This window comes from Ciconia boyciana, chromosome 8 (assembly GCF_034638445.1).
Source record: "Ciconia boyciana chromosome 8, ASM3463844v1, whole genome shotgun sequence".
NCBI lineage: Eukaryota > Metazoa > Chordata > Aves > Ciconiiformes > Ciconiidae > Ciconia > Ciconia boyciana.
The window spans coordinates 9,798,695-9,813,967 of NC_132941.1; the positions used below are offsets into that span (position 1 = coordinate 9,798,695).

The following is a 15,273-nucleotide window of genomic DNA, read 5'->3' on the forward strand; positions in this document are numbered from 1 at the left end:
TCTATGTCAAGAGTGACTTGTGTAAGGTTTCATCTTTAAATTGGTTTGAGTTACCAAAGCGCAGAAAACTCGTGTTCATTTATGCTCTCCTGAAATGGCTTCTCTGAATGTTGGGCCCAGTGTAAGAATTGAATTCCCACATGCGCTACTTGCAGTTTCATTCTAAAGGGCTGTCTGGAGAAAGGCAGGAATGAAAGTGCTCTTTCAGCTACAAGTACAGTACTTCAGCAAAATCAAATTTAGCTGTCGTTTGAGTCAATGGGGGCTTTGTATGTCGAAAGCAAATGCTTCTATATTGGGGTGGGGGAGTGCAGTCAAACAGCTGAAATAAGCTTAACTGCAGGTTGAAGCTGAATAAGATACTATCAGAATTTTTTTTTGTCTTCCTGCCTGTACATCTTCCTTGTCTTACATCTTGAACACTTTCTCATCCTTAGAGTACCTTACTGCTGTGAACAGAAGACTTGACTGTTGTTTCTGTGTTGCTGTTAGCTTTGCAACCCAGAGGTTTGCTTTTGAGGTATCAATTTCATATGCTTTGGGGAAATAAAAACAAAATGCAATGGATGTGGGTGTAAGAGGAGATGAGGATAGTTGTCTAAAAACAAAATAATGGGAAACTTTTTTGTATTTGGCTTCAAACACATCTTATGTAAGAGGAAATGTTTTTACCCTGGTGTACTTCTTACTGTGGTTTAATCTAGTTTTATAACTTGGCAATTGGTGAAATATTCAAATGTCTTGAAACCCCTTCCCCTCTGGATTTTCTTTGCTTTGCTTTTGAAATATATACTGATGTTGCTTGAAAGATTGATTTTTTGGGTTTGTTTTTTTGTTTTGGGTTTTTTTCAGTACTATTGCTTGTCTTTGGTTTGACTTGCAAGAATTAAAATTATTCATGCTTCAGCCTAACTTAATCCGGAAGTATAAAATGGTAGACCTAAGTTGACCTTGAATGAAATAATTGATACCTTGAGATACTTAGTTTCTTAGTGAGAAGATTTTTTTTTTTTCCTTTCAAAACGGACACAAAAAAGGGCAAGTATATATTTATGGAGGGGGACAAAAAATGGAAAATTAATTTTGTCTCACTGAGTGACAGATGTGAATAACTGATTTACAAGTTAGACCATTTGAGAAGGACTAGGAGGCTCAGAACACTGTTGAAAATGGTCATTTATTGTAATTTTCTTGTATTAAGAAGGTTTACAGATCTTTACAAGCCAGGGACAAAAAAAAATACAAATTGTACAGTGTTTATGAAAACTAAATCTAAGGATGTTATGTAAGTTGCCTTGATATTTATCTTATTTCTCATTTTTAGTATATTTTAGCACAAAATTAATATATGGGAGGTATGTGTACCTAGTCTAATATTTTTGACTGAAAGGGTGATTTTGTTTTTGCATGTGAAAAATCATCATACAGGTTTTGTGGTAAGTAGTTGTGTTGTCCTTCACTAATGACGCGGTGACTAAACAGTAACTGGGGAATTCATGTGACTATTGTTGATTATAATTATTATGCAGTAAGTAAGCATATGTTAGCATGCTTGTCTTTCATTTTATAGTTCTCATTCACAGTATCAGGTATTCAAGTTTCATGAAGAGTTCAGCATAGCTGTTCCCCTCCCCTGCCTCCCCTTAACTTACTGCTAGAAGCAGTAATAGTTTCAATATTTTCTAAAATGACTTTTCTTTGTGGGCTGTATAGTGACCATAAAATGGTGGGGCTGGAAGGATCTCTATGTATGGGTGATGCAAAGCATACATATGACTGTATTTTGTATTATTGGGCAGACTTTATAGACTTTTTAGGAAAGGGCATTGAGTTACCCACAAGGCATCTTTTCTAGAAGATTTTGTTGCCGAGCTATAGGAAACTCTAGATTTTCAAATGTCAACTGTAAAAGAAGGGTTTTATCAGGCCTCTAAATACTGGGTTGCATGTATCAATTTCAGGTTTATAGAAGAAGGGAAAATGGCTCAAGAAACTAACCGTAGCCAAGTGCCTATGCTTTGTTCCACTGGTTGCGGATTTTATGGGAATCCTCGTACAAATGGCATGTGTTCCGTGTGCTACAAAGAACATCTTCAAAGGCAGAACAGTAATGGTAGAATTAGCCCTCCTGGTAAGTGACACTAACATATGTCTGTTTGAACGACTCAGAATGACACAGTAGACAGCAACTTGCTTCCTGATCGTGTCCAAGTACTAAAATGATAGGAGCATTAGTGCAAACCATTTTAGTCAAGTATCTTACCTTATGGAATGAGCTTGGATAAAATGCTCATAATATAATCGTGCTGTGATTAATCTGCTCAGAAGTAGACTCTTGCTAATACCTTTTGTATTAATCTGAGTGTTTCCAATTTGAAGATATAAAAATGCAGGAAAAAATACTATACCAACATATTTTTCCCAAAATTACTGACAGTAGAGATAACATTTAGCTTGGAGAATGTTTGTGAAAAGCATTTAAAATACAGTTATTTAACTTCTGCAGCCTGATGCTGAAAGATTAACCTGCAGACGCTTTTGAAGAATAGTTTCTCCTAACTTCAGATAGAGATACTTTTTGTTCTTTTTGACCCAGTGCCCAATGTACTATGGTGTTTCCTACAAAGCAGATTTCCCATTGAAATAAGTGCTGTCTTCCTACATTCACTCTCTAGAAAAAGCTAGAGGGCTCTTCCCCCTTTAAATTAATGGAAATTAATTGCCCTCAGAAAGAAGAACCCTTTCTCTGCTCTGTTCACCCTGATGTTTTCAACTTCAGCATATTCTGCTGGGGGAAGAGGGTTAGGGAGTGCTTTCCTGGAGCTTCTAAAATGTCTCTTCTGGCTTGGCTGAATACTGACAGCAAGGATTCTCATGGTGCACTCTTGAAGATTTCCCTCCTTGACTTTATTAACTTGACTTTTAAAATTGAAGCAATAGCTTCCATTGAAATCTGGGTATCTAGGTTCTACAACATAAAAGTGGATCCTAAGTTGGCATTAGGATGCTACGCTACTGTTTCTCGCAGATCCATCTTGGTTTTTTAAAGAAAACACAAACTTATCATGTCAGAATACTGCAGTTTATGCTGAGAAAGCTGTTTGTCGATGCTTTCATTAGCAGAAAATATTAACTATTTTAAAGCTCCAGCTTCAAAATTTTGTGCTGTGTAACTTCCGGGGGCCTGGGGCTGGAACGTGATCAAAATATGGCCAAACATAATTACTTTTTGTAAAATAGTGTTTCATTACGATATAGGCTGAGATTCAATTACTTTCCCGGCTGGTGTCATGTGGGTCAAAGAATAATTGCATTGTATAACTTTTGTAATCCCAGGAAGTAGTGTAACACATTTTACATTAGTGTCTTCCTTCCAGCAACTTCTGTCAGTAGTATAACTGAGTCCTTACCGGTTCAGTGCACAGAAGGCAGCTCCCAGGAAACTCAGTCAACTTTAGATTCTACATCGACTCCATCTATGCAGCCAAGGTAAGCTGCTTCTGTCTGTTGTTCTGTGTTTTTACGTAAAAAATCTGTATCAAGATGATTAAATGAAGTGTACTGATACTGCATAATTAAATACTAGGACCTGGATTAGGAAAACGTGTAAGATTTAACTGCTAACTTTAAAGCATGGGACCTCAAAGTAAATAGTAGCTGATCTGTTAGCTACATCTTGCATTCAAATGCAAATTTCCCTTTAGAATTTAGCCTCACATAGGAGCATTGCCAGCTTCATACTATTCTACAGAGATTTGTCTGGCTAGTCTTCTGACTCCACAACGTGCAGTTGGTTGTACGTTTACCAAAGGAGAGCTCTTTCCATCTTAGAAATGTGAGGATTTTGTAAAATGGCAGAAAGTTGTTTACTAGCGCGCTCATAAATAAATGTATGATAACATGTTAACAAACTAGTTGCTTTGAGAAAAGTGGAGCGTACTAGAACGGGGGAAAGATATCTGAATCTTAGTACAAGTTGTGCTGCTGAACTGATTTCTCATTAAACAAGTAATTTCCAACTGGATTATTCAAGGAGACATAATGTCCTCTTGTAAATCACTCAGACTTACGAAGTGCTCTCCATTTGTAAAAGCTAAATATTTGTTTATATTTAGTGGCTGCATTTCAGTTTAGAATGACACAACCAACAGTGACTTACGTACTTTGGAAATTTTTTGAGTGAAAAATGTTAGTGTGCTATACTGTGGATGCTAACTTGCAGTAATAGTCATTCCAAATTTCCTTTAAAAATCCAAATGTAGTAAAACACAGGCTGAGGGTGATTTCATCAGTTATTGTTGGCTGATTCTGTTCAGACTGTTTTATGCTCCTTAGCTTTTTATAGGAGGTGTCATCTCATGCTTGGATACTGCATATGAACCGAGAGCTAGGTGCCATGCTTGATGCTATATTTGGTCTTCCCATTCTGGAATTTTTAATTGGGGTAGAAAATAGATATTTTACCCTGATACAACTCTTATGGTGTGTGTGTGTGTTTAAAAAAAAAAAAAATATCATCCAGGTCAGTGCACAGAGGTGAACCAATTACAGTGCCTTGGGTTTGTTTTCTCACACAACTTTTATAATACCATGAAAGAGAAAAAAAAATCTCCGATCACTAGCTTGGTTACTGGTTACAGGAGAAATGAGTGGATGGTTGCTTTTAGATTTGCACGTCAAAAAAATCAGTGTCACTTTTTTCTTTTTTCCAAAATAAAAGCAGGGATTCAACTTCAGTCTCTGGTAATACCTCAGAGTTATGATACTCTAAGGAAACGTCTACTAAACTGATAATGTCCTTTTGTAGGTGACCAAACCTGCAGTTCAAGACCTACGTGCAATTCTTGGCAATTAAAATTGCAACTCCAATGCCCTGGTTGTGTCATGGGCTACTGGTAGGGCTTTGCTGGTTCATGGGCTGCTGGATAATCCAATTTCTTGGATTCAGAGTAAATCCGTCAGTGGAAAGAGAGAAATGAATTGGGCAAACAGGGTAGTGCTACCTCTTGCTTGGGACTTCAGCTGTGTCTTGTTTCATAGTAGAGCTGCTGGGTGAGCAGTTTGGCTGCAAGTGACTGCTAGTATCGAATCTCTCTCCCATAACTGTCCAGGGTATTATCTGTGAGTTTTCAGCCGTTATGTGATTTTTAGCAGTATGGCTGACAGGGTTGGGAAGTTTGGCCAGCACCTCTACGCTGCAAAAATCTAAGGGGTTCTGTGTACAGCTGCAGATGCTTTATTACTGGAAACATTGACATGCTGCAATTTTCTTGTTCGTATCACTAGAACACCAAAAGTAGCTCCTCTACAGTTATCTTGCTGAGTTGTGTTATAAAAATCCTTGCATATTGAATGTTGCATTGTTGCTTCTGTGTGGAAGGATGGTATGCCGAACTACCCCAAAATATTTGTTTTCCCCTTTTTATAGTTGAACTGGTTTATTGCATTCAATATGAATGCAAAAATGTTTAACTTTTTCATCAATTCAGATTGTCCAGTATTCTTAGACACTGTGGCATTTTTAAATGGTTACGGAAACAACTTCAGAGTGAAAAGTTTTGGCATGCCCTTTTCATCAAGATGTACTCTAATGTATTTCTTTCAGGAATGCTCTGTAGGACATGGACATGCCTCATAAAAATCATAACTTTTTTTTGCCCCCCAGCCCTGTGTCAAGTCAGTCACTTTTAACAGAATCTGTAGCATCATCCCAACCGGATAGTACAGCTGTGGACAAAACAGTACCTGAGACAGAAGATTTGCAAGGTTGGTGCCTAGTTTTCAGAGACAGAATTTATGAATAATGTTTTTAAAATCTTGACTGTTCTTAATATATTCCTGTTCAAGAGATGGCTTATTCTTAAACCCAGATATTCTGTGAAATCAGAAGGCAAAATAAGGATAAAATTCATTTTCTTAAAAGGCAAGTCTTAAACTGAAAACTTTTATGTTTAACTGGCAATTTCAGTATCTGCTGTAACAAGTGTGTTAATTGGGGTTAGAAATGCACATTGTAAATCAGTCTACTGTTCTGTCTTTATGCCACAGCTATTGCATGTAAGTAGAGTTTTGAGTATCTGTTACTTCTCAGAGTAGTCGTTTGCAGCAAATGTCACCAAAGTTTATGAGCATATTTGTGATAAAGGGTGTTATGACATAGCTATTATAAGAACAGTGTTAGTATCTTGTATAAACATGAAACACCTATAAAAGAACCTTTCACCTATGACCTGTAGTGATGTAATATTTTGACCCACTGAAATTCACTTTATCAAATATAAAATTACCAAACTACAAACTCTGGTTGCTTGAAGGAAAATGGCTGAGCGGGTGGGCAATTTTAACTATATTGGCCTAAAATCCTTATTGCTGGTACAATGTAAAGTGGTGGTGGTTTTTTTTTTCCTCTTTGATTTTTTTTTTTTATCTGCAGGCTTGCAGAGCTTAAAACTAAAGAGTTTTTAATAGCATTTCTTAGGAAAAGGCAAAAATGCCAGATAGTAAACAAAATTTGCTCAGACTTGCAATCCGTAGACATTATAAAAGCTATTTAAAGGTAAGTCAGTAAGTATTCTGCCTTTACTTCTGCTGACACAGCTAAGGCTTTAGTGGGTAGAGTTATGTTTCTGTAGACTAGTCTAAACATAGGAGTTTGGGTTTTCCACAGATACAACATGTAATTCCACTTAAAGATGCTAAATAGAAGTTCTTTCATTGTACCTCTGGTATAAAAGCTCTGCTTTTCAGAGACTCTTCTAAACCTGAGTTCTCCCTTTCTGAAGGGTGAAATAGAAGAGTCATTCAGCTACTGTGCTGAGTAAGGCCACCTCCTCAGTCACACAAACAGTAGCTGTAAAACTCAGAGAAAAGATTTTAATGCTAATGCCATTTTGTACTAGCCTTTGAGATGTCAATTATTAAAAACGTGTTTACTCTTAAAGATAGATTCCAGACATATGTTCTGATACCTGCTGTTTAGTTTTTCTGGAGCTGAGAGGTCTTTTTACCTCAGTTTTGACCATGCACGTAAGGTGTGCTCTTAATACCGATCAATGATGTCTGGCCTTACCCAGCCTGAGAGAAGAGCAAGTGCTGAAAAGGCTTATGTTTCTTAAGTTCTATATATTTTCACAGCAGAGGTAGGTTTGCAAGCTTAGATTTTTAGTTGATACACCTGTGAGTAGTACACATATGGCTCTGCTTTCATCCCTGTTCTGCAGTGTGGGGAACCTGGGATGTACTGCATGCCAGCTGTAACCCAGCTCTCATGCAGGTACATCCCTTTCTGGGAACCTCAGAAGCAGAATGCCTTAGTCAGGCACATGAATATTGCACTGCAAGTTTACACTGATATGGATGTAGCATGTATCAGAGAATATAAAGGCAACTTCTGTAAGCTGATCTTCCTACTACCCTGTCTCTTTTTTTTTTTTCTTCTTCCTGTTAGTCTCATGATTCTTCGTCTTCCATTCAGTGCCTGAATTTGTCTGTTTACATACGTACCTTACTTGCTTGGCTTAGCTGCAAGTTGAAATATGTTTGCAGCAGCTACCGTCTTTTCACTGGGAGGCCAGGGGAGTGCTTTATTTTAAAATAATCTTTGATGCTTGTACTGTGAGGTGACTTGGGCCTGTGAAAAGACTTTTCCCAGCAAGTTTTCAGAGGAATGTCTCTTCTTACCCATTTGGATAAATTTATGCTCCTTCTAATTCTCTACCTCTAAAGCTAATTCTCTGTAAGAGAAGATAAGATGAGTTTCTCAACTAGAAGCTTTGATTTTGGGGGCATATTCACATTTTACAGCATGTATTTCAAGGATCAGCCTATATCAGGTGTTAAGAGTACTTGAGCTGTGTCCTGTGTCCTTTTTTTTTTTTTTGTACCATAGTGATTTCTAAACTAAGAACACCACCACCATGTAATTGCAGTTCTAAATTACAATCCCTATTTATAACTTGCTGTGGCAGGGTCAGCCTCATTTTCTGAAGAGTTGCTTCTGTGCTACCCCTTAACTGAAAATCATAGGAAATGTAGTGTTTCCAGTTTTAAAGTATTTTGCTTCGAAAGTGTAAGTTTGTAAAGAAAGCAGCTTATAATGGATGCTAAGTGGATTTCATCGAATTGTTATCACAATTGTGCATCCTAAAGTTTTTTGTTTTGTTCCCCCCCCCCCCATTCAGAATTTGAATTTTAGGCCGCTGACAAGAATGTAATAGAAATGTGTGAATCAGTTATTTAGTATTGTCTGGCTTTGCAGCATTTAAAAAGAAAAAAGTCACAAAACTGTGGGAGTTCTTCTCAGACTGAAGAGCTTATAGTGCTACTTCTGTTGATGTAGGGGAAGAAAAGAAATTATGTCTGCTTTGATCATTTGTTCAGTATTTATTCTGATAAAAATCTTGCTTCATTGGAATGTCTGTTCTGGAGCAAATGGTTTTATGCTATTTATATAGTTAGTCTGTTGTAGCGGTATGTAGTTGAGGTCCCCTTAACTTGCTGTTTAACAAAATTTACTAGGCTACAGTAACAATGAATGAAAGATTGGATGAATAGTTAGGCTTTCTTAGATTACTATTATTTCTTAAAGCAGACAGATAAATGGGACTTGAGCTGCGTGCACACAGTCCTTGCTGTTTGCAGACAGGCTAAAACTACAAAGGGATAAAAAATCCCGAAGAGCAGTTCAGATTTGTTTGTCTTCATTGGATTTATGCATTGCAAAATAAATAGAGGAAAAACTATAGAATATATTAATAAATCTAGATTTTACATTTAGTGACTGTCATAATGCTTGTAGGTACTGAACACTGCAAAAAGCCCAGGCATTAGGTAGTGGCTAATAGATACTATTTTTTTCAAGTTTAACATTCTTAAATACCATGAAATATTGTTAACAATGACCTAAAATGAAATGCATTAAGGTACAATGCAGCTTTTGTAGCAGCTTTCTTCTATTTTGAGCATCTCTCCAACTCATTTTAGATTGCCTCATGGGCGACGTTACAGCCCTGTTAGGATTAGTCAGTAAGGACTCCTTATTTGTTAGCCAGGGGATTCACAGGGCTGCCTCCTGGCAAGCCTGCAAGCGGGTAAAGAGGCACTTCACTTCTCTAGCATTAATGAGTTTAAAACCATCCAAGTTAGGATTCATGCTTTATATTTCAGGGAGGTTTTTAAAGGTAAATGAAACTTGTCATGGAAGGCAGGAGCACTCCACCACATATGTTATGGAGCTCTTACAACTCAAGAACATAGGGCTAAATCATATTAACGGGTGAGCTTTTAGCCACTTTGACGCTGAAAACTTTGGAGAACCAAAACAGCCGCTCTGATTTTCGAACTCATTGCTAAATTCGAGAGGTCTATATATTAGCATTGCAAAATGCAATCAGTTGTGTAATATGGTGTGGTTAGTATTCTGAAAAATCAAAATACTAACTAAGATTTAGCTAACTAACTGGCTAAAAGGTGCATGTCTGTTCTTTTCAGAGAAGTCACCTGGTTTTGCACTCATCTAGGATTTTTGTGAGGTGAAACAGTTTAAAAATTCAGTCATTGCTGACTAAGTAAAAAAAAAAAATTGATATTAAAACAATTAAGTTGCTACTGAATTTTACATGGTGATAACCTGGACCTAAGGTGAATGCTGTTGAAATAATAGCATCAACTTCAGTGGACCTTATCAGGGCTAGCTCAGCAGACAGAACTGGAAAGGAATTGATGGATACTTCAGATTTTTGTGACAGTACCAGGGGCTCAGAGGTAAGAGTATGATTATGTTACAAGTGTAGAAAATAATGTAGGATATCCTGATTTACTGGATGAATGCTCCAGGGAGAGAGGAAACACTCACAAGAAAGATTTAAATCTAAAATCTGTAGGTAAGTGTGGCTTTATTTACTTTACTTAATTTGCCTCTTTGTAACGCTGAAACAGTGTATTTTAGGCTGATGACTTCAGCTTAGTGTTATGGTGTTAGGAAGTAGGGATCTTCTGTTTAGGATTAACTTCATATTTCATTCCTCTGGAGGAGTGGGTATTCTTCCTAGGTCTGGTCAGATGCACTTAAGAGGTAAAGGTGGCTGTTAATACTCTTCCTGTAGGAATGAGGAACCTTTTTCTTTGAGAAGCTCTGACTGGTAATACAGGGGCAATAAATGTAAAATGTCCAGAGTAGGGAGAGAGGAGAGAACAGATGAGGTGTCAGGAGTCTTGGAGCAAATGCATGGAGTTCTGTGTTGTGCCTGCAGGGATGCAAGGACTGGAGTGTGCTTTATCTCACGGGTGCTGTTTTCATAGTCAGTTGGAGTACACTGAAGTTCAAGCAGGGTTGGCACAAGCAAAGCAGTAGCAAAAGCTCCTGCCTTTAGGAGGAAATCCAGACTCTGCTTGTTTTGATCAGCTAAGAACATGCTCTGTACAACAGGGAACTTCTAGAGGCCAGCCCGACTTGTCAGCTCCAGAAAAATGAGTGTGCGTTCATGCTTTATTCCTTTTTGGTTAGTTGGCAGCTTGTACTGGTGTTGCCAGTGCTTCTGTTCTCCAGCTAAAGGCCAGAGCTGGGGCTGGGGGAAGGGAGGGAATTGGTTCAAGCAAAGCAGGCAGCAGCATCCTGGAATCCAGACAAAGTACAGCAGCTGGGAGTGGCTGCAACATGTTTCCTGTGAGCTCCAAGCTGGGTGGTATTGCATTTTACCTGGCTTTTTTCTATTGCCTTCATCACAGCTAGCTTATAGACAGAGCACTAAACACTGGCACTTTCTCATCTAAAGGTGGCTTAGTGGTTGGGATATTCATGATCATCATAGAGGACTTTGAATCAAATCTCTGGCTTCTATGCAAAAGCAAATTGAGATCTAAATTTATGGTTACTACAGTAGATAAAGTGACTCGTGGCAGCAGTAGAAGAATCTTCCCACTCAGTTCTACAGTGAGCAGCAGCCCTTAAATATTTTTAAACCTTTTTAATGTGAGAGCCATACGCACAAAGAAAATGTAAGTATGTATGTATTAGAGAGCCTTGTTATGCGGGGAACAGTGCCAGTTTTTCCTAAATTTGGCTAATAGTTACTGAGGCTTTTAGTAAAACTTACATTGAAGTAACGGGATTTTGCTACAACAGGAAATGCAGACTCGAGAATGTTAGCTGCTAAATGCTAATTCATGGCATGAAGCTTTCTTAATGAATTAATAAACACTGCAATGTCTGTTCTGTATAACACTGCAAGAGTTCATTTGAGTAAGTCTTACCGCTTCTGATACTTATCTTGCACCTTTTAATCCTTACTGCTTTTGACTCTTATCTTGCAAACCTTTGGATATTATCTGTCCACTCAGAAATGTGCCCTTTAACAGCCATTTAAAGCCATTGAACCTTTTTTTGCAAACTATCAATTCTTACAAATTTCAGGACAAAGAAAAGCTCTGCTTGTTACATAGATGGTGATTTTTAAAGGATTTAATAAACCGTGTATAACAGTCTGTCTTTGCTAGATTAACCTTTGGAATATTCTGTCCACTTGGGCAAAGTGTTTGCTGGTGGTTAGGTATTTTGATACCCATTGATATTGCTTGGTACAGACTACAATGTTTTGATACCTTGCAACAGTGGAAGGTGCCCTTTCCTTTTAAAAAAAAAAAAATCATCAGAGTAGCAGCACAGGAAAAAACCCCACCAGAATTGTCATGCAGAATAGCAGTCAGCTGGCATAGAACTAGCACAGAACTGCATCACAGAACTTCACCTAACAAAAGTCCAGCTGCACAAAGATGCCTGCAGCTTTTTTCCTGACAAATGTCTGGGCTTGCTGTTGTATTCCCTTTACAGCATTGGTTCTAGCTCTGCTTCCATTGACACTCCTCCCAGCTGGAGCTTGCTTTCCTTCTTTGCCTCTTTGCTGCAAATACTCCTAGCTTCTGTGTACCTTACTTGCTGGAGACTTGTCCTGCTGTCATCCAGCAATGGCTGGTAGGCAGAAATTGGCTCTTAGCCCTTCATGAAATGAAGTTGGGTTTTTTGGTTTCTATTTCTGTTTTGTAATGTAAGGAATGTGCAAATACTTGAGGAAAACCAGCCAATTTCTATTTTTACTTGGGTCAGGCAAATACTATTACTTATTTATATTCTCCCACACAACCTGTAACCTGTCTCGTTCAGATGGGAGAGAATATTAAAGTAGGTTGAAAGTTGTATTTGTAAAAGTGTCTTTAAAATGAGGTATTTGCCTGCTTCCTTCTAGGTTTCAGGATAGTGTACTTCCTCCCTGTAAGACTGTGTATCTTGAGTTACTGGTGTCTCACCCCAGGTAGTGACTAGTGCCTGTGTAGGCTTTTTCCAGGTGTGCAAGAACAGCAGTGTAACAGTGGTAGAGATTGTTCTGAAACACTGCATTTTGTGTGGGCTCAGTACTGCAGTCTTCAGCAAAAATAATGTTGATTCAGTATTTGAAGGGGAGTGTGTTACTCATCTGATCCTAATAAACACAATGCTTCTTACAAGCAGATTTTAGGAACTGGACTAGTAACACTGGTGGGGAAACACTTGGTGTTGGACTCTCTTCCCAAATCTGACAGCACTGAAACTTACTCTTAAACCTAATTTTTGATTATTCTGTTTCTTTATGGTGTTTTTGTACTCTGAACTTTGTATGAGCATTCAGTGAATTCTCTAATTAAATGAGATTGAAGGTCTAGAAGGAGGGAGTTCCAGTAACACTACTGAGAGTCCATTACACTTCAGACATGGAAGGTGCAGCAAAATGGCGAAGCCCAGAACCTAGATTTACAACATGGGCTTTAGATTATCATATGACTTAAACAGAGGAAGGGGGGAGAGAGAGGCTTTTTTTTCCATTGTTCTTATTAACTTTTTTAATGTTAGCTTCAGTGTCAGAGAACGCAGAGCCTACACCCGAAGAACAAGACAAGTCGCTTGACAAACCAAAACAGAAAAAGAATCGTTGTTTCATGTGCAGGAAGAAGGTTGGACTTACTGGTAAGAAATTCTGAATTCACTTTTCTTAGCCTTGTTTAGGCTTCGTACCTTTGAAAGGTCCTTCTCTTAAGGAGGAAAATGGGGCACGGTCATCTCAATGTTGTTGACATGAAATAAAACTTGGCCAAAGGTGCTTTCAGCTTGGCTCTTACTAGATTTAGTCATTCATGTATTATTTTGTTTTTCAGCTTCCTGTCTTTTAAGTGAAATTCATAATTCCAAATACTTCCCTTTGGAAGTCTGCTTAGCTGAGGAGTTGCTGCTGTTCACTAGCCAGCTTTGCAGTGGTGCAGTGAAAGGGCCTAAGAAAACTTGAGTTCTGCGGGGTGAAGATTCATAAAGACAAAGAGCAGGAAGTCTCTAGGAATGTGTTGTGCTAGTGTATAATGTGGTAGGAAGGAATGGTCAAGTCAAATCTTACTGTAATTGCTTAAAAATGTATTATTTGTGATTCTTATGCTTTCTGCAGCAGAGGCTCTTGGGCTGATTGACACTGGTGACTGAGATTTATTGCTAGTGAGTGAACACATTCAGGATTTAAAACAAATGAATATAATTAAGAATGTTGAAATGTCTAAGTTAATATTTCTGTCCACAGGGTTTGAGTGTCGGTGTGGAAATGTTTACTGTGGTATGCACCGTTATTCAGATGTACACAGTTGCTCTTACAATTACAAAGCTGATGCTGCTGAGAAAATCAGAAAAGAGAATCCTGTAGTTGTTGGGGAAAAGATCCAGAAGATCTGAACTGCTGCTTCTGCTGGAATACAAAATCCTCTGACCATCTGCAGATTAAATTGACTTGAGCTTTTTTCCTTAGTCATCAGGAATGTAGAGCAGTGTATCTTGCCTAGACCTTTTAATCATGCATGTCATCAGATGAATAGATTTTTTGTTTTTTGTTTTTTGTTTTGAAAATGACTCTGAACATTTATTTTCATTGCAGTTTTCTGTGGCTGAAGACTTAAGTAAACTTTACAAGTATTATCCTTTAAGATCATTTTAATTTTAGTTGAGTGCAGAGGGCTTTTATAACAAACGTGGAGAAAATATTGGAGGGCTATGCTTTTCCAGGATAAAACATGCATGCGTTAACTTTGCAGTTTATTTTCTTGTTGTATATAGCTTTTCTCTGCAGCACAATTTCCTTTTTTTGATAATGCCTTGTATGGCACAACTAGTTATCAGTAACTGAATGTATTTTAATCATTATGGCTGCTTCTGTTTTTTTTTCCCATTAACGAGAGGTTATACATGTTCGCATATTAGCTTGTTTGCACCCTCTACCTATTTATGTATGAATCATTTGTAATGAGTGTGTGCTGAGATTGTCTGTGTGGTTTTTTTTTTAAATTGGGTTTTGTTTTTGTGTGTGTGGGGGGAAGGCTGTATGCACTTCATTGACTGCAGGTTTCATTGGGATTACATCCATCAGTCTGTCTGTACACAAATATGAAGAATGATCTGAAGTATCTGTGCTGTATTTATGTTTATCCACGTCTTAACTTTGATTAAATAAAATTTAAAAAAATCGGAGCCCCTGTGGCTGTCACTGGTGTCTGTAATTTGGATTTCTCTTGCTTTATTTTCATTGGGACCTTCCATTGGGTGGTTCCTTTACTTTCAGTGTATTTGTCCACAGAGACTGTCCATATCCCAGTGCTAGCTAACTTTGGATATTTATTTTTTACCTTTTCACCTATAACTATCAGACTACAATTTCCAGAAGCTTTCTACCTTGTGCATTGATACATTCTGCACAGGGAGTTCTCCGTGCTTCCTGTGCAGCGTGTCACTCGTGTGGGAGCTGGGGTCATTTGTGACAATGCACTTAAGTTGGGGGCAGACCTACAGGTAAAACAGATGTGGCCAGTGACTAGGCTGTGGATCCATGCCTGTGATTCTGGTTCTAGGACATACAGCTGGGGGGCTTGTGATCCAGTATCTTAACAGACAGCACTGCACTGACTTCCTCAAAGTTAGGTGAGAGAATGTTTTTTGAGACAGTTTCTCCAGTGAGATGTCGTTGCTTCTGAGGTTTGAAATCCATAGACTTCAATGTTGAACACTGCCGCAACCACCCTCCACGTGCTCCTTAGTGGATCTACAGGCTTGTAAGTGATCCCCATTTGGGGGTAGGAGGAATTGTTCTTTTATTGTCTTGTGAGGGTGCTCAATAATTTTCCTTTAAGACTGCCTGTCTTGTCAGATCAGTCTGTGCCTCAAGCGTTCAACCACCCTGGTCATCCATATAACTTAAAGGTTGAGTGGTTTATGTA

At 38.2% G+C, this 15,273-nt stretch overlaps 1 protein-coding gene across 6 annotated transcripts in view; it reads left to right on the top strand.

Moving 5' to 3' along the window:
- ZFAND6 (zinc finger AN1-type containing 6) overlaps window positions 1–14,546 on the top strand; it is a 38,526-nt gene extending 23,980 nt beyond the window's left edge. For 5 of the 6 annotated variants that reach the window (XM_072870208.1, XM_072870209.1, XM_072870207.1 and 2 more), the window contains 5 exons: window positions 1,962–2,131; window positions 3,378–3,489; window positions 5,666–5,766; window positions 12,881–12,994; window positions 13,593–14,546. In XM_072870208.1, the coding sequence (XP_072726309.1) occupies window positions 1,981–2,131; window positions 3,378–3,489; window positions 5,666–5,766; window positions 12,881–12,994; window positions 13,593–13,741 (627 nt within the window). In that variant the 5' untranslated portion in view covers window positions 1,962–1,980 and the 3' untranslated portion in view covers window positions 13,742–14,546. Of the gene's footprint in view, window positions 1–1,961; window positions 2,132–3,377; window positions 3,490–5,665; window positions 5,767–12,880; window positions 12,995–13,182; window positions 13,554–13,592 lie in introns of those variants that run through there. The other variant, XM_072870212.1, reaches the window with a different exon arrangement.
- The last annotated feature ends 727 nt before the right edge of the window (window positions 14,547–15,273 follow it).